Source organism: Mangifera indica, chromosome 3 (genome assembly GCF_011075055.1).
Source record: "Mangifera indica cultivar Alphonso chromosome 3, CATAS_Mindica_2.1, whole genome shotgun sequence".
Classification (NCBI taxonomy): domain Eukaryota; kingdom Viridiplantae; phylum Streptophyta; class Magnoliopsida; order Sapindales; family Anacardiaceae; genus Mangifera; species Mangifera indica.
This window is the reverse complement of record NC_058139.1, coordinates 21,980,156-22,004,895: the sequence shown is the minus strand read 5'-3', so window position 1 is coordinate 22,004,895 and position 24,740 is coordinate 21,980,156. Positions and strand designations below refer to the sequence as shown.

The window sequence follows — 24,740 nt, the reverse complement described above, 5'->3', positions numbered from 1 at the left end:
ATTTCAAGCTGTTACAATTATCAATTTTCAATGATCTGAATTTTTTTAAGCCCAAAATTTCTTGATGATTTACCTCCAAATCAAAAACTTGTTCTAGTGACTCACAACTTTTTACCTCTAAAATTTCCAGATTTTTGAAGTAGCATAACACATTTGATGGAATACCACTTGATATATCTGAAAATTTATCCATCACTAACGACTTCAAATTCCAAAATATGTCCATTGGCAACTAGTCATTCCATAATTTTTCTTTTATGTCAGGGAATTCAGAGAGTGTGAAATGTTCAAAGTTACGGAAGCCAACCTATAAAAACCAAAAATTAATTTATTTTTAACAAACTACAATAAAGATTTTGATTTTTAAGAGTCAAAGCAAAGAAAGTTACATAATGTTAAATATAAGAATTCATATTCATGTTTGATGAAATTATAAAATTGAATATTGACAATAATGCCTTAACTATTAATCAGCACGTTTCACATTCTTGCAATAAAAATATCTTTATGAAATTAATAATATAAAACCTTTATGAAGGTGGTCTTTAACATATATTTTAAGAAACATGCTAATGAGGTTAAAATTAGAACTTAGATGTGAATACCATGCAAAACTTAGACATGAATACCATGAAAGTTTTGAATTCTTGTGCTGCAACTTACTAGACAGGAAGATAAGAATATAAGCGATATATATATATGTGAATATGTGGTAGCAACAAATTGAGAAACAGTGCAGAATTTTAAATTATCACCAAATATCCATGACTATATAATATTAATCAATAGTAACAAAAAAAAGGAAATAAAAAAAATCAATAATAACAAAGAAAAAAGGTATTATTAAAATAAACGATGAATTTGTTAAAAAAATTAACTATATCAAAAGTTTGTATAAAAACATTTAGAGGGCAATTTTTTTCCCTATTTTAATTAATCTCTTTATTTTTATAGTTTTAATTTGTGTCCCTCATTGTTATATAGGACCACCTCAAAGTTGGACAAGAAAGACCATTGATAAGACTTGATCCTATGCTGCCACTAATTGGACAAGCAGCAAAGAAAATAGCAACTATGTGGCCGTGAATATATATATTAACAAGAAAATGAATAAATTGTATAGAATTGTAATATTCTTTTTGCATGCAATTGACTATCTAAATATACATTGAAACTGGGTTTTCAAAAAAATACATTGTGGAGTTACAAGTAGTTCTCATAAAAATTTAACCAAGCTATAATGGCAGATTTAGAACAGTTTGAGAAAAACCAGAATCCGATCAAACAAAAAGTAATGGTTCAAAAACCAACTTATCAAAAAAATTGAACAAACATCTTTCTAACTTTTTCAAACTTGCTTAGTCTGTAATTGATTTGTATATGTCATCAGTAGATTGAGATTAATGGCATAATGCTCCTGTAGTTACGACTTTGCCAACATTGCATTAATCTCTCCAATAAAATCAAAATTATAATGTACTTAATATTCCAATTAATATTACAAACTGATGGGGACCTAATGTGAATTTTAATAATATTAAAATAAAATATGTTAACACCTCTATTTTTACCTAATAACAATATTCCCCATCCTCTCAATACAATCATTTCTCCTTATTTTACCTTTGTCAAATCGAATATTTTATCCTAATCTTAAATATCATATCATAATCACAAAAATCTTATCTTAATTAAATATTTTATTCAAATCTTATATTTTCTTTATTATTAGTAATATTATTATTGAGTTCTAACCAACATGTCTGTTAGTACTAACATTTAAAATATATTTATTAATAGCAATGTTGTAAAAGGAGAAAAAAACAAATGTTTAGTGGAAGAGTAAGTACCATATTTGTAAACATTTGTTGAATGGTAGAATTGAGATCATCATTCCAATAATATTCTACATCATCACTTGGCTCAGTCAGTTGTACTTTCTTTAACAACGGTGTGCTTAAAACTCCTTGCGAAAAGACATTCAATTTTGGGCATTGACTCACAATAACTTATTCCAAACAGGGGAATTTGAAGGAATAATTGGCTGAGCAGAAGAATGCAAGGCTTGATAAACAGTGAAGCTCCAAAACTTTCAATTGGCCAAAAACAATCTCTTCTTCTTTGTCTCCCTCATTCGCTATTACCTCTATCAATAGCTTGCACTCTCTTATTCTCACTGTTGTGAGATTGACTAGAGTTTTGGTTGCTTCACTTGTTAGTACCTTGGCTAATCCATCGCAACTGTCTACCTCTAGAGTTTTAAGATTTTTGAAAGGCATTGGAGATGACATTAGAATTGTCAAACAATGACATCTAAAAATTTGTAGTATTTGAAGATTTGGAAGAAATGTGTTCCCCAGAAAATCCTGATTCCATATATGTCCTTGTTCATAGGGGAATAGCTCTTTGAAACTACAATTGACAAAATTAAGTAGCTCCAAACAATTTAATTTTTTAAGGAAATCGATCAAAGAAGCAACAAATTCATCATCAAAATAAGACGGCCAAAGTCCTCTAAGCTTGCCAAAGCTCTCAACTATTTCAGAGTGTAGGAATGTCAATTTGAAGTCATGTGCGTCTAATCCCAACAGTTCCAAATTTGGTATGACCTAAAAATTATGAACAAGTAAATAAGTAGGTGTGAGCATTAAGTCATCAACGAGTGCACCGCAATGCACAAATAAATAACTAGGATTTTTTTATATAAATGGTACAGGTGTCACATGCTATATAACGTCAAATAAGCAAGTAAAAAAATATATAACCAGATCTATAATCTGGAGATAATGTAAATTACATTGCTGTAAATGGAATCATACAAGGCAAAAGTCCTATCCACTATTAAGAGCCAAATTTTAATACAAAAAAAAAAAGGGAAATTGGTTTATAATTAGTGAAACTCATATTACTCCTTAACTTTCTCCAGCTCACTATTTATTTATGTATTTTAAATTATTAATTAAATAAATATCTTACAGAGTAAATAGACCTTAAACAAGAAGTACATAAATGAACAAGAATTTTTAATCAACAAATTGAATAAAATCTTGCAACTAAAATATGCAGACGATTAATATATATTAACTCGACAGATTTATAGAGAAAAACAAATTTATTATAATCAAGCAAAAGGAAAAGTAGCCCTTAGTTTATTTTCATTTGCAATAAAAAATTTAATGTCCTTATGAATCGGAAATTAAAATTCATTGATGCCTAATTCAAATCTTGATTTTGAGTTGGTGTAGTATATCTTTAGGCCCAGTAGTTATCTAACATCAATTGGCTGATGGAAGGTCTTGAAGAGTTCCTCCACCTATTAGACTTGTCTTTTGTGTTGGATACTTACTTGTACACCAATAATACTAAAAAGTGCAACCTCTAATAAAAGGGATGATGATCAAATCAATTTGAATAATGTAAAGATGTTTTATTTATGAGTGGGTTTCAATGAAATTGAAATCATACCTTTTCTAACAAAAAAAGGGCAGGCTGCCTCTCCCCATCTATGGCTTGAAAGCTAGGAAATTCAGAAGCGTATAAATTTATGTTCCTGCAATTATGCACACCCAAAATTCTTAACATTGGCCACTCTACTGCATGCAACCGCGGGTAGAAACATTTCAGTTCCTCTAAATTTAGAAGGTGGATGAAGGTTAATTGTGGAAACAAAAATATTGGGGCCCCATTAACTTCTTCCTCATAAACAATTTTCTCCAACCCACAAGAGTATATCAGTAGCTCTTTAAGTTGCATGAGACAAGTAGCGGTAGAAACTGGAAAGAGACTTTTCATACTCCAACAATTATTAACTTCCAATATCTCCAAATTGTGAAAGGTGAGATGTCCTTGAGTATCAGATGGAACAATAGTTAACAACTTTTCACATGATTCAACTCTCACTACTTTTAGTTTGCAAAAGGAATCCACATGGAGTTTTTGTTTTTGCCATATCAGCTCCAAGTTATCCAAGTGCAAGAGCACCATCTTCTCCAAACTTGGAAAAGCAACCTGCAACAAACAATTCATGATGTTAATATTTTTGTATAAAAATAGCCACAAGCTCACAATGAGAATGCTATCCAAATATTGTGTCAGGTTGGACTGCTCTCAAAACCTAAAAGCATTTTGAAGGTAATAGGCAACATTGTTTTTTATTATAAAGAATTAACTAAATTACCTTTTCATCGAAGAGTGGGTTTACGTTAATAAAGTCATTTTCCAAGTTCACCTCTTCCTTAGCTTTTCCCTCTATTTCTGGATAAAAAGATTTGCAGAAGAATGTCTTCAAATTATGGCAATGCTCAATGTGAAGTTCTTTTAAGAAAGGGAATTCAATCAAATTTCCTCCACCAAAACTTGTGAGTTTTGGAAGAACTTTGAGCTTCATGTACAATAGTTTAGGAAAACTCATATCGACTATCTTTTCCTCTTTTTGTACTCCTTCTAAGTCAATTATTACTTCCATTGACTTACAATTGCTTATCAAAAGCTCTTGGAGTTGATTTAGACTTTTGACCATAGAGGATGAAAACAAAAATTTCAAGTCATTACAGTCCTCCACAATTAAGCTTTTTAGGCATTGACTATAATGAAACATTGCTAGAGGTTGATAAATGCATGTATTCTCGAAATTAATTGAACATACTTTCAAGTTCTCCAATCTTGGAAAGACAACCTGTAAAAAAGAAATTTTTTCATAAACTAATAAGAATAATTCTTTCTACTTCAAAAGAAAATGAGAGATAAAAATGCAAAGCGTACTCTCATGTCAGAGCCGATCCTTATGAATTTGGACAGACGTTGTAATGTTAGAGAACACAACTGATTGAGCTCAGTCTGATTATTTGTTTCAATTTCATCACCTTCACCAAAAATCTCTTTTAGGTTCTTACAATCAGTCACTTCAATTTCTTGTAGCTGCACAAGGTTTTCTGCTATGAAGAATGCAAAGAGATACTCCAATTTATCACATTTTTCTATTTTTATGATCCTTAATTTTCTAAAAGACCCTACATTGAGTTGACCATGACATATATTCTCTAGTTTAATCAAATTACCAAGAATCAAAGACTCCAAGTTGGGAAAGACTAGTTTCCAAGCAACTGAGTTAATGATATATAAAAGCTCAAAATCATCTTGTACATGCAGATGCTTTAAATGTGGAAAACCATCCACTCTGAGTTCATAAATGACATTTCTAACACCACTCGTTCCTTCTAGAAAGAGATCTTCGGCTATCTTCAACAAACTTTTGACCCCATGCCCCAAATGAATACTATCATCGATCTTGAGTTTCAACATTCTTGAAGTTGAAAGGTCAAATTTAATAGACCACTTCCATTTATCTCCTATAAATATTTAAAACTCTTCAGTTTCTTGAAGAACAAGTCTTGTGGCATAACTCGAGCATCCTGAATATGAAGATGTAAAGTTGTTAGGTTAGACAACCACTTCAACTCTTCAAGACTAGCATTTCTTCGTCCTTGATTATCGACTCCTTCAACTTCCCATTCAACAAAGCTATTGCCCATATATAATTCTTGTAATTGAGACAAGGAGGAGATGACATTTGTGGCAATGTATTTAAGGTTTAAACAATTGCTCAAATCTAACAACTTCAACCGAGCCAATTGTCCAATTTCTATAGACAACTCTTTAATATTAGACTCGACCAAGCTAAGAATTACTAATTTACTTAGCTCTCCAAGTATTCTTATATCCTCTAAAATGCAGGATTTCAAAAACAATGTTTGAAGGTTTTTTAGGAAAGATATGGATGAAGGTAATGGCAAGAGTCGCAATCCGTGGAGACTTAAAACTCTAAGTTCTTTCGTCTTTTCGAAAAAAGCATCTGCAATTTGTGGAGAGCGATTTTTACCAAATAGGAAGAACAACTTCAGTTTTGGATATCCTAACCGTTCAGGAAGATCATCATTGATATTTCTATAGGGCAAAGATATAGCAGTTGAATCTTTTGATATTCTCTCCCCCAACACTTCTTTCAAGTCGGTGACATTTTGAATATTAAACATCAACTTCTCTGCTGATGCAATTGATACAGCAACAGCATGAATAATGTCATGCATTTTAACTGTATTGTCATAGGTACCATCCAACAATAAAGAAGAAGTTTTGAGATGATTTATCAACCTATGCAATCTATTCCTTCCTTCTTCCAACGTATAAACGTCTTCAAACAAATTCCAACCCAAGCTATATCTTAATAGGTCATCAATAAACACACTATCACCAGCATTGTAGAGAGCACAAAGAAGAAATAATGATTTAGCTTCCTCATTTTTCAGAAATTCGTAACTCACTTCTGTCATAGAATACAAAGTTTCATTCATACCTAGAATATGTCTTGGATTAGACCTTTTTAGTTGAGCCAAGGCATCGTCCCAGGCATGAAGACTCTCATTTTTCAATGCATTTGCAATTAGTGTAATTGCTACCGGTAAACCATCACATTTCTTAACAATCTCATCTGCTACAGGACGAAAATCAAAGCTTTCAGCATCATCACCCACAATCTTGCGAAACATATTCAACGCATCTCCATTAGATAGAGGACCGATGAATATGTCCCTCTGAGTCTTCATATCTTTGCTTAATAAATCCCGATTTCTAGAAGTTAACAATATTGTGCATGGCCTGATCTTCTCATCTTTTTCTCTCTCAACATCACCAAGAGGAATTCCAATTGCATCCGAGTCAACTTTTGTGCACAGCCTGATCTTCTCATCTTTTTCTCTCCCAACACCACCAAAAGGAATTCCAATTGCATCCAAGTCAAGTTTTGTCCAAATATTATCTAAAATTATCAGTAAATTCTTCTGTTTCTTTATCTTGTCACGTAGTAGATCAGTTCTCTGATATTCACCCTCCTGCCTAAATTCCAGGCCTAACTCATAAGCAACTTTTTCTTGAATTTTTTTGTAGTCTGGGGTTTGTGTTGCCTCAGCGATGACCACCTCATCAAATAACTTGTTTTTCTTTGCTTCCCATGCTACTTTTTTTACCAGTGTAGTTTTGCCCACACCTCCCATCCCATATACCCCAATCATGTTAAGATTAATATCCTGTAATGCCTCCATAATTTCCTGAAAAGCTTGCTCTCTAGAATCAAACGTCTCATAGTCTCTAACATACATGGATTCTGTCCTCTGTAGAGCAGGACGGTAGGAAACACTAATAAAATTGCCTTTCCCCAGCAAATCCGCACCATCCGTTTTGGCTTTCATTGCTTGCTTTCCAAGCTTGTAACGTTGAATCAAATTAGGACATGACCCCAATTTCAAACAGCCGCCCTTGTTTGCTTCATCCCCATCCTCAATGATGGCCTTTTCTACCCTTTCAGTGAACTCATCTACATCACTCAGCCATTTCTTAACAGCTTTATAAATCTCTTCCCCCTGTCTTTCAGCCGACTCTACAGGTTTTTCTACTGTTTCTCTTTTATTTCTGAGATCCTCAACTTGTTTTTTGAGGTCGCTGATATAGCTCTGGTACTTGAACACATAAGATATCTGCTGTTTAAGCAAATCATATGCTGACTCTGCAGCTTTTGGTGCAAGTCACGAAGCAGTCCTGATAGCTAGTTCTTCAGCCATTGCCGATAAATAATTGAACACACACACACTCTGTCTCTCTCTCTCTCTCTCTCTCTTTTTTTTTTTTTCTTCTTAAGTAAAGCTACTAGTAAAGGGTGCTTAGGAGGCAAGGGAAAGGAAAGAAATAGAAGTGGACAACATTATATAACAAAATATTTCAGAAAATATTTAAGAGAAAAGCTTAATGAACAAAATCTAGTTTTACACTGAGAATACTGAACATAAAAGCAAGGCTAATCGAAAACTCAATAATGAAAACAGGGAAACAAAAAGAAACAGAAAAGATAAAGAATGAAACTTGTAAGCGCGCGCATACACACAAAACAAACAACTATAAAAATCAAAGTTTTTAAGAGCAACCCTCAATGAACATAGTCTAGCTTGAAGCAAACAGACAACTACCTGCAATAATAAAAAGAGAAGTTGACGATACTGCTAAATTTTTTTTTTTTTTATGGTAAGAAATTTATTGATACTGAGTAAAAACAGATCTAATAAAAAGATAGAGAGTTGATAGTTAAAACAGGGGTAAGGAAAATTATAGAAAAGTAATTTGAAACAACAGACAATTAAAAGAAAGAAATCAAAAGGGAAGGTTTAGAACAAGTACAAGTACAGCTTGATGGCTTGATCCGTTTGTTTCTCTGAGAAGTAGAGGTAAGTTTTGAAGCACCACAGCACAGACTACAGAGTGTTTGCTTTACTTGTTTGCAGGTAAGAAAGAAAGCATTAATGATTGCGTAGGAATGAAGAAGCTGAAGAGACAGAAGATTCAACGCCCAAGTCTTGCTAATATTTTAATTACCACATAAAAAACAATAATGTTTCCATTCAACTACTTCGAAACATCCAGACAAAGACAAATGTACCCAACTTTTCTCACGGCCGGCATCCACCATCTCCATAATGCAGGATTAATTAATTAATAAAACAATAATTTTGTTATATAAATATAATAAAGAATGACCACTACTTTAAAGACCGGATTTGAGTGCTTGTCGTGTTTAAATATGAGCTTGATCAATTACGGTTTGAATTTTAAATTATTAGATTAAGTTTAAATATAATCTAGAGGGAGATCATTAATGAGATTAATATTATTATTATTAGAATAAATAATATTATCGAATATTATTAATAGAATAAATAATATTATGAATGGAAATTTTAAGTTAAACTTTTAAAGTAAATTTTTGTTCAAATTCACTGATGGGCAAAAAAAATACTACTACCATTATATTTGTTGCTAACATTGGAGAGAGTTACAAATCCAGTTTGGGTTTGGTGTTTAGGTTTGTAACACTAAGACAAAACAATATTGTTTTTGTTCTTAAACAAATCAATGTCATCATTTTGTTTACTTATGCTTTCTGAAAAATGGTTCTAGGTTGAGTCAAACCAATCTTCTGTGGTCGCACCAATTATATCGAACAGAACAATCTCTAATTTGATGACTAACCCTATAATCAATAAACCAAGTAAAGGAGGAGTTTGACACCATTATTTTGTTTACTCATGATTTCTAAAAAGTTGTCTTAAGTTAAGTGCTTTGGTACTATTTTGTGCATCCAAACTAGATTTTGGGTCTATTAAAATTCCATACTAAGATGGAACAAGAGTTATTATATTCCTTAATAAAAAACCGAAACCTACTCTCATCCAACTGATTTTTAGATATCTTTAATTTAAAATTATTTAATTATCTTATATACACTCAATTTTATTTAAGCCTAGATAGTTCTTATACCACAATAGTATACATGAAATTTTAATGAATCCTTTTAGGAGAAAAGTTATAAAACTCTATGAGGTTGTTTGATTCTAGTTAATAAAAATTATCTTGATAATCTATATTTTATTATTTATATTATCTTAATTGATTTGTCAATAATAAAATATTACAATAATCTCTTATTACGAATGATGATATAATAGGTAATGTAAGTAATAATCTGATGATCACTCTCACCTTAGGTACTAAAAAATTATTAAGTATTTTGATTTTATTATAATTATATTCTTATTTATTAATTTTTAAGAATAAAAAACACCTTATTTTTAATTAATATAACAAGTAATATAAAAAATATTTTAAAATAATTATATCAATAATATTTAAGTAAAATAATTTACTAATATTTTTTTACTATTTCTAATTAAACAGAATAATTATTTATACCTACTTATTTTTATCAAATTTTATTAAATATAATAATTATTTATATCTAATAATTTAATTTATTTTAATATAATATTTTAATTTTAATAATAAAATATTATTCAAACCAAATATATTCTAAAATCATAAGGAGAAAAATGTCATATGTCCTAAAATCATGAAGAGAAAAATGTCATAAATCTCAAGATAATAATGCGTGGGAACTTGTTAATTGGATAAATTGTCTTTCAATGATAAAAAAGGACAAAACCATTTTAAATAGAGAGCGAAAGTTGAAGGGCAAAATTTATTCTCAAAATTTTGTTTTTTGAACAACTTATCTGACATGAAATAACATCCAGCAAAAGAAATCCTGAGCTGGAAATGGAAGTAAAAGAGGGGGAAGATTTGGACTTTGATCTTTATCAGCCAAAGGAATCCTGAACGCCTCTTCCAGCGAAAGCCCACCAGACAGCTCAACCAAAACAAAGTTCACAGTGAGCAAAACGACGCTCGACCCAACAATCACACCTATCACCACACCTGTCGTCCCCAATACTTTACCGAACGCCTGCCATTCTATCTCCCTAATCTCCTTCGAAACTCCACTCAACAGATCCCCCGCTTTTTCCTCTTTCCTCTCCTGCAAAACCTTCTTTATCTCCGATCCCAACTCGCTCAACTCCGCACTCGACTAGCCAGCCGTTTCAGCTTTCGCGTCAGCAGCGGCGTCCGATTTATCCGAGCTTTCTCGGCTTTCTTCGATGGCTTTAAAAACGACGGATCGGTTTCTTCTCAATGCGGTTATGTTTTTGGGTATATGGAGCCACTGACACATGTCATTTGTGGTTTGACGAAGGTTTTCCGGGGAATGTACGCCGCCGGAAATTGCAGAGAAACTGCTATGTTCCGTCTATGAATGTGAGTTGGGATATCATCGGGAACGGCGGAGAGACGATAGAGGTAGAAGTTTTGTTGGGCTGAGCTGGGAATGTCAAAGCTTAAGATGAGAATGGGCCTGACTAGAAAGGGCTACACCTTTATTTTTCAGATTCAACCTGCCCAACATAAGCCTACGAGCGATTAAGGAGAGATTAATCGAGACCAAAGAAAAAAAAAAAGGTTAGCGGGCTTGGCTTAAATTCAAAACAGTCATTTAAAAAACGAGCTTGACTTTCTCTATTGATAAACAATGATACAAAAAATGGAAAATAGTTACAGAGAAGAAGAATAATCATTTAAGGAAAAAAAATACTTAAAGAAGAAGAAGAATCATCAATAAGGGGAGCTTCAATGTGATAACACTGACGATGAGTTAATCTTGAACTAAAATTTAAACTCGATTTGTTCAAACAGAACAATAATTCGATGTTGAGAGAATTGTGTCAAAATTACAATTAATGAGTTATCCTACCTCTAATAAAACAAAATGAAAAAAGATTAATTTTAAACTTAAATTTAAATATAACATATAAAATTATAACTTTACTTATTCATTTGATAGATAGGGAAGAGGAGAGAAATCATAAATATTCTCTCTAGAAATTTAGGATATATTGAATACTATAGAATATTTTATAAAAATAAGATTAAACCAACCTTTTTAGATCCAAATCGAGTTTAAATCCATAGATCAATCAGTCTGATCGGTTAGTTTAATTTGTGACTTTAATATAAAATAATTAAAATTATATATATTAAAATTATTTATTGGACAAAGTTTAATAATAAATGTTTGCAAAGTAATGGTATAATTACATGAAGAATATCATGTGAATTTAGTTTTTAAAATCCATCTGAGTTCTTAAAGAACAATGCTATGTATACAAACTGGCTAATCGAACTTATCCTTAACCTAAATCAAACTGACCACTAGTCTTGATTGATCGAATCTATCTTTAACTAACTTATCATTGGGTGTTGGTAAAATCAGTTCGATCAACTAGTTTGATTCGAATTTGCAGAACCAAATTCTCCCAACTTCACCTTATTCAAGATAGAGAAAGACCCAAATTAAATTCAATAATTCCAGTTTCAATGCCCATTAAATTTAGTCAGCTAACAAATGGTATAAGATGGAGGTCACTGATTACCTATAGTAAAAACTTCGGCTGACTTCTTTTTCTATTTATTCTCATTTGTTGATAGGAAGAGAAGATTAAGAAACAATAACAGACATGTATACAATCCCGAGCAATCCTAACGTACATGATTATTAGAGTCTCAAAATACAGCATAATTGCATGAATTGCAGTTATTTTAAGTGCCTTGTGCTGCTAGCTACTCATTACACAGCCTAATTTTTTATATCAAATTTTCCAAAAACATAGATAATATATTTTGTTTGTTTAATTTCTTATACCAACTAAATTGCCATCTTGTTTTACATGGCTACCACACATTATATTAAAAACTGGACTGTTCGGCCGAACTGGGACTCGACAGTCAGACGGCAAAACTTTGTTCTAGCCTCTGGATTGGATTGACCAGCACTTGAGTCGACTGAATCGATCCGTCTAAAACCAATACCACTAAACAATTTAAAACATGTCGGCATGATTGAAACCAATTATTGAGGATGAAAATGACAGGTTTTCTTGTATCTGAAAGAAGATATCCACTGTGTAAGCAAATCATACATATCTGATGTAGCCTTTGCTGCAACTTCAGAGGCAGAAGCCATTGCCTATTTCTTCTGAGCCATACACGGGATAGTTTTCTACAAATAATATAAATTAAATTAAATTTGTATCAAGTAATTGTAGAATGCTAGAATTGCAGAATCCCAGGCTGAGAAAAATTTGAAGTAAAACCATGTATAATCTAGTAAACATATACGTATGTATGTATGTACATGTACTGCAAGTAAAACATGTATAATTTAGATGATAATTAAGACCATTTATGAATTACCCCATATTCCCTTCAAGTCATCATATTTTCTTTTTTGTTACTTAAATGTAAACCAATAAAACTATGTGCACATATTTTTTAATATATAATTGGATACATAATAAAATGAGAAAGAAAATAACTAACTCTTCAACCAATAAAGATACAAGTATTATACCAATTATTGTCATATTATCTGGCTACTTTGGGCCCCCTTACCCATATGGTCATACGCCCGTATGTATATGCCCAATAATTCTCTCTTGATCACACATTCAGTCCTGGAAAGTTGTTCAATTATGGGTTTCGATACCACAACCACAAAATTTTTTTCTTTATTTTTCTCATTTTTGAGTGAGAATTTGACACTGAGAATAAAAATGAGAATTATATGAGTGGTTATTTCTTACTGGTTTTTGCTAAATGTTAGAAGATTAGGGTAAAGATAATATTGTTATTATATGAGAAGTTTGGCTACATTTGAATAACTCTTTGATGGTGACTAAAATTGTATAAACCCCTCAAATAAGATTATTTTTATTCAGTACCATCATTTTTATGTAATAGTCGAGAGTTATCAAAATTTTATAAATTTGTGTGCAATGTGTGTGTGTATTTTCCTTTTTTTTGTTGTCATTGTGTGTGTAAATAGATATTTTCCATTGATGAAATACTTTAGTTAGAGAAATCAAATGAGTCAAGTCAGTACAAAATACAAGAAAATGGTTTAACTCGCTATTGTAGCACTTTGGACAGGCCCATAAGTCTTTTGAGCCAGGCCTTAAACCTAAATATAAGGCTCTTGAGTGGACCCGATTTATTTATGTTTTCATAATTATTAAAAAATTAAAAATTAATTAATTAAATAATAATTATAATATGAAAATTAATTTTATTAAAATTAATAGGCCTACTTATAAGGCTTGACTCAACCCGGTTCATTATAACCTCCAACCCCAACCCACCATCATCATAAATGTGTCTAAGAAGTGAAGTTGGTGGATCATCAAATATTAATGAAGAATTAATATTTACTTATTTGACAAAATTGGGTGGTTCATGTTCGTAAAATAAATAAATAAATAAATAAATAAATATATATATATATATATATATATATATATATATATATATATATATATATATATATATATATATATATATATATATATATATATATATATATATATATATTAATTAACGGAGAACAACAAATATTTAACACTGCATTTATCAGGAATCCACCCATTTCACATTTCATAGTCAACCCCATTGCCAATAAAAACATTATCCGTCATCCATTTGGAACTATTTAATATGCATAGAGAACTATTTAAGTGAATGTTAAAAGTGTCACTCATGCATGAGCCTGATCAAAATTCTATAGGATGATGGAAATTTCTTGTCGTTTGAGCGATATATCAACATAGGCCCTTCAATCATACATGATATTAGGGTGGGTTTGGTGGGAGGTGTAAAAAGATTATTATTTTTTTTTTGTCAATAGTGATATAACAAATAATATAAAAAATATTTATTTTATATATTAAAATATTATTAAATTAATCTTAATTTTATTATAATTTTTTCTTTATATATTAATTTTTTATGATAAAAATATTTTCATTTTTAATTAATTTAGTAAGTCACATTAAACATATTTTAAAATAATTAAATTCAATAATATTTAAATAAAATAACATTTAGTATTATTTTATTAACGTCAAGAAAATATTATAATTATTTATATTTATCAATTGTTATCAAATTTTATCAAACATAATATCTTTGTAATAATCTTTTGTTTTTTTTTTTTTTGCATAAAATTTGCACCTTTAAATTTATTTTTATAAAAATGTCATGCTTGTGACCTTAATATGTATGGGCAATGTTATTAATGGGCATTTTATCTGAGCATTCTCGGCTTTCTTTGATGGCTTTGAAAACAACGGATCAGTTTTTTCTCAATGCGGTTATGTTTGTGGGTATAGGGAGCCATTGACACATGTCATTTGTGGTCTGACGAAGGTTTTTGGGGGAATGTACGCCGCCGGAAAATGCAGAGAAACTGCTATGTTCTGTCTATGAATGTGAGTTGGGATACAATCGGGAGCGGCAGAGAGAAGATAGAGGTAGAAGTTTGGTTGGGTTGGGCTGGGAATGTCAAAGCTCAAGATGAGAATGGGCCTAATTAGAAAGGGCTATAACTTTATTTTTTAGATTCAGCCTGGCCTAATTAAGCTTGCGAGCGATTAAGGAATGATTAAGGAGAGATTAATTGAGACAAAAAATAAAAGGGTAGCGAGCTTGACTTAAATTCAAAACGCTCATTTAAAAAACAAGCTTGACTATCTCGATTAATAAACAATGATACCAAAAATGGAAAAGAGTTGCAAAGAAGAAGAAAAATTATTAGAGAAAAAAATACTTAAAGAAAAAGAAGAATTATCGATAAGGGGAGCTCCAATGTGATGACACTAATAAGGAGTTGGTCTTGAGCTAAAATTGAAACTCGATCTGTTCAAACAAAATAATAATCCGATGTTGAGAGGATTATGTTGAAATCATGATTAATGAGTTATCCTATCTCTAATAAAACAAAGTGAAAAAAAATTAATTTTGAATTTAAATTTAAATATAACATTTAAAATTATAATTTTACCAAATAGAAAAGAAGAGAGAAATCACAAATATTATCGTTAGAGATTTAGGATATACCAAACATTATAGAATATTTTTATAACTAAACTTAAATCCATAGATCAATCAGTCTGATTAGTTAATTGAATTTGTAACATTAGTATGAAATAATTAAAATTATATATATTAAATTTATTTATTGGACAAAGTTTAATAATAAATGTTTGCAAAGTAATGGTATAATAACACAAACAATAGTATATGAATTTAGTTTTTAGAATCTATTTGAGTTCTTAAAGAACAATGCTATACATACAAACTGACCAATCGAACCTACCCTTAACCTAAATCAAATTGACCACTAGTCTTGATTAATTGAATATATCTTTAACTGACTTACCATTGGGTGTTGGTAAAATCGGTTTGATCAACTAGTTTGATCCGAATTTGCAGACTCAAAATGTCCCAACTTAACCTTATTCAAAATAGAGAAACACCCAAATTAAATTCAATCATTCCAGTTTCAGCGCCCATCAAATTTACTCAGCTAACAAATGGTACAAGATGAAGGCCACTCATTACCTGTAGTAAAAACTTCGGTTGATTTCTTTTTCTATTTATTCGCATTTGTTGATAGGTAGAGAAGATTAAGAAAAAATAACAGGCATGTATACAATCCCGAGCAATCCTAACGTGCATGATCATTAGAGTCTCGGAATACAGCATTTGTTCAAACATTTACCCTCAGTCTACGTTGACAACATATTTTATACCACAGCCACAGGTTGACTTGGCCTATTCATTGCTCTTACTGGCGACTTCCAATCCATTACCTGCACAGGACAGAAAAATAAAAAAGTGAAATTTGATGTTATGGATATAATTAAACACTTTGAGGCTATCTTAAGGGTACATAATCAAATATTTTAAATGCAGATAGTCTCAGAAAGAAAAGATATTATGGAAAAAAATTAAGGAAAAAGAAGAGCAATAGCATCTTTCATTAGCCATCTTTATATATTATAAATCTTTTCGACAAAGGTTAAGAGAACATTGTAGTTGCAAGAAAACAAGAAGTTACCATCAGGATCAAAGAAGAAGATTTGTTTGACCTTCCCGTCGGGCAGGGACCGTTGGAAAGTCTGTATTCCCTTGTCCTGCACAAGAAAATTCCTTTTATCTTCACCTGCTATTATTATCATAATTAAAGCAACGAATACGCCAGTTCTTGTTTACGGTAGAATTTATTAGGTGGTAAACTTTAGCATGTTTTACATTCTGCCCATAAATAAGCTCTAAAGGAAAGGAAAGATTAAATTTAAGGATTCTGAAGTTCTTGCCCCCATTCGGTTCTAGCCTTAACTGCTCATTATGGACTATCCTCCTCTCATTTTAGTATAATCTTTCAGCATAGTAGCTCATGAATTGGAAACTTGAGACTACCAAGCACATTATGATAGTTTATATTTCTTAATTTGGTTGTTCAATTGTTGATATTGGATGCTAATTTATGTGTCCAAACAATATTCCAATAAAGCAGTAATAAAAAACCTGAAGTATGGGCATGTTAAGCACTAGGATTTGTTTGGGACACATGTCCTAATCCTAAAGGGTAGGGTAAAGTATATATAAATGGGAGCTATAATTGTAATAGAACAGGAAAAGAAATTAGGGCTTTTAGGCAGTTTTGGCAGTGGGCACTGGGAACCTTTTGGCTTAATGCGGGTTTCCAGCGCTTCGAATGCCCGGAATTGGGAGGCCACAGCTTCTCAAATGGTTGGTTTATCCACTATAAACTGCAAAGCAATAAAAATAACATTTGTTCTCTTCATCTGATTGTGTGTTTTGTTGTTTGGTTGAACATTGGTTGGGTATCTATCAGGGTACCAGAAGTAGAAAGAATATGCACTCCATTTTATCCACCTTATTTTTGGTTAAACCATATCAACTAGGACTTCAAATTCCTGTTTTTGCAAAGCCTATTTTGGTGATAACATTAAAAGAACGAAAGTTCACCCTATCAGTATTTACTTGTATTCACCATTATTTTTGGGTTCCGATTGTAATTTTGAAAAATCTATGCAATAATGTTTAGATTTTGTTTTCAAAATTATTATTATGAATTGTTGTTTTCATTGTTTGTCAGCAGCATCGCGAAAAATCATTAAAAATAATCGAAAATTACAAGAAAAAACAAAGGAATACCTGAAGAGTGTGCACAAAGAAGTCAAAATGGTCGACAGTGAAGCAGATATGATGACCTCTGGGGAGATGGCTGGCGTCAAGGACGGGTGACGTGGCGCTGTAGGGACCTTCTGGAAGCTTGGTGACGGGGCTTCTCTCGATGAGGTGAAGAGCAAAAGCCCCAGGCAAATTCAGCCATATCACCTTGAATTCTCCGAAATCTGGGGCTTCAATTTCCCGAAAACCAAAAATCTACAAAACAGAAAACCAAAGGTCTACGAAACGTTCAAATTTCGAGTAAGTTCTAACAAAAAATCATCAGTTTCAGTGGAAAATTTTACCTCCTTGTAAAAGTTGGCGAGACGCCTTATCTCCGAGGATTCTCTGGAGATGTGGTTCAGGGTTGCTGCTTGGGCTACTGGCATTTTTGTGACTCTGTTTTCAGTTTTTAAGCGAATCTTCATCTGCCGTGTCGATTGTTTGCATTTTATAGTGGCTTGTTTCCTCGTTCTTGAGCTATACGACGTCGCTTTTGTTTAAAAATCACTGTCTACGTTGAATGGTTGTTGAATTGGAATGGTGCACATTGTGAACCATTGGATCTCTGTGCAATACCGAGACAAAAAACAGGACATTTGAATTTCACAATTCTGTGTCTTCCCTGTTGGAGACCTTGATTTCTATCACCAAGAGAGACATGCAGTTCACTCCTTCCTAATTAATTCAACAACTTTACAGGATGCAGAAAAAAAGCTTTACACAGGGAGAAACAAGTGTTCAAGAGAGAGGGAATACAAAACCACAATAAAAATGCAACATAAGTTCAAAATCTCAGTGAGTTCAACAATATCATGACAATAATGTAGTATAGAAACTTATGGTAGGTGTATCATTTGACAAAAATCTTTTTGTAAAAAGGAATTGGTGTACTGTGTGACAGTATGTAACCATTCTAATTGTAGTTGATCTGTGTGCACACCCTTTTTCATTTCTTCGTTGTATGATTTCTATTTGATTTGGGTCCGATAGAGGAATGAATATCTGTTGTTTTATATTTCCCTTGGTTTTGACTCTGTTTTGTGGATGGTTGTTGAAGAGCGTGCTCATTTATCCAACCAGTGGAAATACTGGGATAGGGTTGACATTCATGGCGGCAGCCAAACACTATGAGCTTATCATTACAACGCATGCTTCAGTGAGTATTGAAAGAAGAATTAATAATTATTCTTCGAGCTTTTGGAGCTGAGCTTGTTCTCACTGATCCTGCTAAACGGATGCAGGGAGCTGTTCAGAGCTAAGACACCAATTGCTTACCTGTTGCAGCAGTTTGAAAATCCAACCAACCCAAAGGTACATTTCTCAAGTGAAAAATGAAGTAAAAGTTGTTGGAAGTACTAAGAGGCTATTTGATTTAGAGAATGTTTTATTATCAAAATTGAAAGATTTTTTTAAAGATAAATTACTTTGAGTATAAATTATTACTATTTTTGATAAAATTTGGTTGGTATAACTAAATATTATGTTTAATTAGAGGTAATAAAAAAATACTAGTATATTATTTCAAAACCGTTAGTTCACGGTTCGAAAAAATAAAGACCCTAAACCGAAACCGTAATAAGACGGTTTGTAACCGGTTCTGAACTGACGGTTCCAGTTCATGAACCCAGTTCAGAACCGACTGTTCTGGTTCAAAACCAACATTGAACCGTCAATTCTAATATATAATCTTGATTTTATTTTTAAATTATTAATTACAATAATTGAAAATTAAAAGAAAAGCTTGGACTTAATTTTTCAATTAAACTTTCTACGTATCTTCTTGGGGTTTAGAATAATTAAAGCCTACGTAGTTCTCTTACCTTTGCATATCCAATAGCCGACAGTACCCCCTTATCTTATCATTCACTTTCGCTATCCTGACTATTATTTCTCGTCGTCGAACTATCCGTAATTAAATCAAACGATTCTTCATTGAAGTCTACTTTTATATCTTGTTGGCGTAATTCGGCTCTTGAACTATCCACTTTTATATAATAAATAAATTTAATTATATAAATAAATTATATGATTAATTATGAAAGATAATAAATCAAATAATAATAAATCAAATTAATTATGGGAATAAATTTTATAATTAATTATGAATTGTATAATAAAAATTGAAATTGAAATTAATAAAAAATAAATAAATAATTTAATTAAATTTGAGAGAATTTGATTGAAAGATTCAGAGAGTATTAAAAATTGAAAGGATGAAAATAAGAATAAATGAAAGAGTTTGAAGGATTTAGTGTGGGAGAGTTGAGAGATTGAATGGATATATATAGGAAAAATTAAAAAAAAAATTTTAAAAAGGGGGGGTGAAACGAAATTTAGAAAATATGCAGGGGACCTGGTCCTCTGCATATTTGCAGGGAATCAAGGGAACCGTTGGTTCCTTTTTTTTTAATTTAAAAAAATCAAAAAATTAAAAAAAATATCGGTTCAGAAGAATGTAAACCGCCGGTTCATAAACCGGATGTGAACCGGCGGTTTTACGGTTTAAAATTATATAAACCGGAACCGAACCGTCAAAATCCAATTTCGGTTCCGGTTCTTCTAGTTTTATCCAGGCCGGTTTCGGTTCAGTTCAAATGCATAACACACACAGTTTTAAAAACTGGACTGACCAGCTGAATTGGGACTCGGTGGTCAGTTGGGAAAACTTGTTTTAGCCTTTGAACTTGATTGAATCAATCTGTCTAAAACCAATACTATTCGACATATAATTACTCGCAGCTTTAAAACATGTCGGCATGATTGAAACCAATTATTGATGATAACAATGACAGGTTTTATTGTATCTGAAATAAGAGGTCTGCTGTGTAAGCAAATCATACATATCTGATGTAGCCTTTGATGAAACTTCTGAGACAGAAACCATAGCTATTTCTGGAGCCATTGTCTATTTTTTATGAGCCACACACTGGATAGTTTTCTACAAATCATGAAAATGAAATAAAATTTGTATCAATTAAATGTAAAATGCTAGAATTGCAGAAACCTAGACTGAGAAAATTCACTGTAAACCATGTTTAATTTAGTGTATATATATGTATGTGCTGCATTTAAACAATGTATAATTTAGATGATAAAGTAAATTCCATTTATGAATTACCCCATATTCCCTTCAAGTCAACATATTTTCTATTTTGTTACTTAATGTAAATTAATGAAACAGAATCAAGTAAAGCAGAGCATTAAAGTCAAAAACAAAAATCTTATATTCAGCATTGCAAGGCCTACCTTCAACTGGACAAAATGTGCAAACAGAGGGCACTCCACATTCAACAAAATGTGAGGATCAAATCAGTTAAGATGGCAGAAACAAAGTCCGTCTTCAGCCGGAGGAAATGAAGCCATGGTCTATCGCAAACTATTTATAGGAGTGACCTCAATCTTCTTTGGAGCTCCACACTTTCTGTAATCATAAAGCATAGCTCATTGAATTAACAAAATAGAAGAGAACATGAATTCAACCAATTCAATTCATGAAACAATACTAATGCTTGAGGCATTTTGGTGAGGCGATAATATACCGTATTGTTGTACAAACATTGTATGGTGGAATTAAGGTTGCCTTCCCAACATTCTTCTACTTCATCCTCTCCTCCTTCGGTCAACTGTAGTCTTTTGAGCTTTGGTGTACTCAAAACTCCATGACAAAAAGTCTCCATCTCCAAGCATTGCCTAACAATCACTTTTTTCAAGGATAAGAATTCTAGAGAATAATCCCCACAACAGAAGCTTTTAAGGCTGGACAAGCAGTGAAGTTCCAAACAACCCAATTTGCTGAAAACAATTGAATTCTCCATTACTTCATCTCCCAAATGTGTTATAATTTCCTCCATCTGTTTGCAATTAGATACATTCATTCTTGTAAGTTGACCCAAAGTTTTAGTTTTTGAGGGGGTCAGTAAATATCTCAATCCATCACACTTTGAAACTTCCAGAGTTGTCAAGTTCTGGAAAGTCAATGATGAGGACCATGAATTTTCTAAACTGTCACATTCTGATACTTTCAGAGTCTGAAGATTTTGAAAAGCATTGCAAGGCTGAAAATTGCCTCTCCATAGATGCTTTAACCTGGGCATTCCACACAACTCTAATTTTTCCAAGCTAGGCAATGCATCCTGGGAAATCGGTTAATCATAAAAAGTAAGTGTTGAATCGAAAAAGAAAAGATGATTAATTAAAGTGCTTAGCACTCTATATGGTGACATTTGTGATATTTGTGGACTTACTTATATTCATAATGATAATGATGATAATGTTGTCCAATAAGAAAAATTGGTACTTGTTAAATTATAGACATGATTAATACCTTGTAAACGAAGAACAGTGGTTGTTGACTGTCTCCGTGACTTCCTGGGATGCCCAATAATTCTGAAGCAAGGATCTCCACATTATTACAACCATATACCTTCAAATCTTCCAAAATTGGCCATTCTGAAATATGCATATCTGGGCAGAAACTCTTGAGACTTGGTAGCATCTCCAGAGACAGGTTGGTTAATTTGGAGAATACAAACCTGGGGACTGCTTCCCCTTTGGCAACAATTTTTTCCATCATACTAGACCTTTTCTCGAGCACTTCAAATATCTCCTCAACTGAATCACAATTTTGTACTTCCAAGAACTCCAGTTTCTGGTGCTTCCCAAGCATGTTAGATGGAAAAACACTTGCAAGATTTTTACAAAATCGTACGAACAAGCGATTTAATTTACTGAAGGAATCCACGGAGACCTGATTGTTCCATAATTTTACTAGCTGATCAGCATGGGTGATTTTCAATCTCTCCAAACTAGGTAGTCTTACCTGAAGATTACAAGTTACAATTGCAACATAAACATCAAATGTTAGTAACTTTAAAACTTATAAATAATATATGATGAATGAGAAAAAAATTAAAAAAAAAAATATTAATTGGATGGATCACCTTCTGATCAAAAAGAGATGGCACGTGAGTGGAGTTCTGCTTGGCACTCATTCCTTCAGGTTCTTTGCTTGATAATGTCATATTACCACATACATAACTGGAGATGAATGTTTCAATACCAGGGCAATTATCAATCCAGAGTCTGAATAAGGAAGACATTTCAACATAATTTTCTGTGGAGTTATAGAATGTTGTGAGTTTCGGAAGATCTCTAAGCTTCAGCTGGTATAGTTTAGGAAACAACATCATTTCTGCTCTCCCTTCATCCTCATCTATTACTCTTTCCATTAACATACAATTAGATATCTTAAGCTTCCTCAGTTTGAAAAGACTTTTCACCATAGAAGCTGGGAATAGATATTGCAAATGACCAAAGCCATCGATAACCAAGATTGTTAAATTCAGGAAGCAAGAAGATGTTTCCAAGCTGGGTAATACAACCTGCAGGAATATAATTTTTCTTTTTAGAAAAAAAAATTCATTTTGTTTCGTAAGTATGCAAATTTATTTGATTAAACATATCGGTGCAAAAAGAATCGAAACAAACTTACCTTAACAGTGAAAAGGGATGAAAAATGAATACTGAGCTCCTTCATGTAGATCTTTTCACAGTCCTTAACAATAATAGTTTGTAAGGGAGGAAATTCCAAAATTTTACTTCCCGAATAGAAGCTTGTCAAGTTAGGCAATGACTTAAACATGATAGAGTTCAATAGAGGGATTATAATTTTATCACTTCCCGCATCTTTCTCCCCCTCGCTTTTGATGATTTCTTCTATCAAAGCACAATTTTTCACTTCTATCTCTTGGAGTTGAACAAGGCGCAATAGTACAGATGGAGTCAATATATATTTCAAGCTGTTACAATTGTCAATTTTCAATGATCTGAATTTCTTTAAGCCCAAAATTTCTTGATGATTTACCTCCAAATCAAACACTTGTTCTAGTGACTCACAACTTTTTACCTCTAACAATTCCAGATTGTTGAAGTGGCATAACACATTCAATGGAATACCACTTGATATATTTGAAAATTTATCCACCACTAGCGACTTTAAATTCCAGAATATGTCCATTGGCAATTGGCCATTCCATAATTTTTCTTTCATGCTAGGGAATTCTGAGAGTGTCAAATGTTCAAGGTTACGGAAGCCAACCTATGAAAACCAAATATTAATTTATTTATAACAAAGTACAATAAAGATTTTGATTTTTAAGAGCCAAAGCAAAGAAAGTTACACAAAGTTAAATATAAGAACTCACATTCAGCAACAAGTTATCAAGGTGCAAGAGCACCATCTTCAAAGGTTTAAACTTTTATCCATGAAAGTTTTCATAATAAGTTTTCAACGAAAGTTTTGATTTATTATGATATAAGTTATCAAACTATTTTGCATTCAATGTGATAATGCACTGCTAGAGTTTACCATTATTGGCTGTGTGGAGAAAGAACACGGCTAAAAAAAGGGTATACTAAAGAAAAAGGGCATTTTTAGAATAAATAATGAATTTGCTTAGAAAAGTAACTATATCAAAAGTTTGCCTAAAAATGTTTAGACGACAATTTTTTTTGCCTATTTTAGTTAATCTCCCTTTATTTTTATAGTTTTAATTTGTGTCCCTCATTGTTATATAGGACCACCTCAAAGTTGGACAAGAAAGACCACTAATAAGATTTAATCTTATGCTGCCACTAATTGGACAAGCAGCTAAGAAAATAGCCACTATGTGGCCGTGAATATATATATTAACAAGAAAATGAATAAATTGTATAGAATTGTAATATTCTTTTTGCATGCAATTGACTATCTAAATATACATTGAAACTGGGTTTAAAAAAAAATACATTGTGGAGTTACAAATAGTTCTCTTAAAAATTTAACCAAGGTATAATGACAGATTTAGAACAGTTTGAGAAAAACCAGAATCCAATAAAACAAAAAATAATTGTTCAAAAACCAACGTATCGAAAAAAATTGAACAAACATCTTTCTTAATCTCCCCAATAAAAATTGAACAACCAGAATGAATAAATTGCTTAGTCTGCAATTGATTTGTATATGGCATAATGGAATTAATTCAATCGAAATATGGGTTTGGTAACCTTTCATCCCAGTCTATAGAAGATAATGCTCTTGTAGTTATGACTTTGCCAACATTCCATTAATCTCCCCAATAAAATCAAAATTATAATATACTTAATATCCCAATTAATATTTCAAACTGATAGGGACCTAATGTGAATTTTATTACTATTAAAATAAAACATGTTAG

At 31.9% G+C, this 24,740-nt stretch overlaps 3 protein-coding genes and 1 long non-coding RNA gene across 6 annotated transcripts in view; all 4 read right to left on the bottom strand.

The window, feature by feature from the left end:
- Positions 1-24,740, bottom strand: part of LOC123210163 — a 34,867-nt gene that overhangs the window by 3,563 nt on the left and 6,564 nt on the right. For all 3 annotated transcript variants that reach the window (XM_044628395.1, XR_006501225.1, XR_006501224.1), the window contains exon 2: positions 23,018-23,623. In XM_044628395.1, coding sequence (XP_044484330.1) covers positions 23,018-23,623 — 606 coding nt within the window. The remainder of the gene's footprint in view (positions 1-23,017; positions 23,624-24,740) is intronic.
- LOC123210190 lies at positions 3,699-4,609 on the bottom strand. The gene is made up of 3 exons (XR_006501235.1): positions 4,474-4,609; positions 4,178-4,344; positions 3,699-4,008 (listed from the first exon to the last, which is right to left on the bottom strand). It is a non-coding gene; the product is annotated as an uncharacterized LOC123210190 (long non-coding RNA).
- LOC123210177 (uncharacterized protein YwkD-like) lies at positions 15,882-17,975 on the bottom strand. Its single transcript, XM_044628413.1, has 4 exons — positions 17,829-17,975; positions 17,509-17,739; positions 16,385-16,460; positions 15,882-16,136 (listed from the first exon to the last, which is right to left on the bottom strand). Exons 1-4 carry the CDS (start codon positions 17,949-17,951, stop codon positions 16,099-16,101), a joined length of 468 nt encoding a protein of 155 aa, XP_044484348.1. The 5' UTR covers positions 17,952-17,975; the 3' UTR covers positions 15,882-16,098.
- On the bottom strand, positions 20,252-22,324 carry LOC123210169. Its single transcript, XM_044628405.1, has 4 exons — positions 21,851-22,324; positions 21,066-21,659; positions 20,773-20,947; positions 20,252-20,464 (listed from the first exon to the last, which is right to left on the bottom strand). The coding sequence occupies exons 1-3, from the start codon at positions 22,190-22,192 to the stop codon at positions 20,921-20,923; spliced, it is 963 nt and encodes a 320-aa protein (XP_044484340.1). The 5' UTR covers positions 22,193-22,324; the 3' UTR covers positions 20,252-20,464; positions 20,773-20,920.

Excerpts from the sequence above, each read along its gene's own strand:
- LOC123210169 (XM_044628405.1), bottom strand. The coding sequence starts at position 22,192 with ATGCTTGGGAAGCACCAGAAACTGGAGTTCTTGGAAGTACAAAATTGT. Across the intron at positions 21,660-21,850 it reads CACTGTTCTTCGTTTACAAG|GATGCATTGCCTAGCTTGGA; the intron begins GTATTAATCATG and ends CCGATTTCCCAG. Across the intron at positions 20,948-21,065 it reads AATGTTTGTACAACAATACG|AAAGTGTGGAGCTCCAAAGA; the intron begins GTATATTATCGC and ends TTATGATTACAG.
- LOC123210177 (XM_044628413.1), bottom strand. The coding sequence starts at position 17,951 with ATGAAGATTCGCTTAAAAACTGAAAACAGAGTCACAAAAATGCCAGTA. Across the intron at positions 17,740-17,828 it reads TCGCCAACTTTTACAAGGAG|ATTTTTGGTTTTCGGGAAAT; the intron begins GTAAAATTTTCC and ends TCTGTTTTGTAG. Across the intron at positions 16,137-16,384 it reads CTTCTTCTTTGATCCTGATG|GTAATGGATTGGAAGTCGCC; the intron begins GTAACTTCTTGT and ends TGTCCTGTGCAG.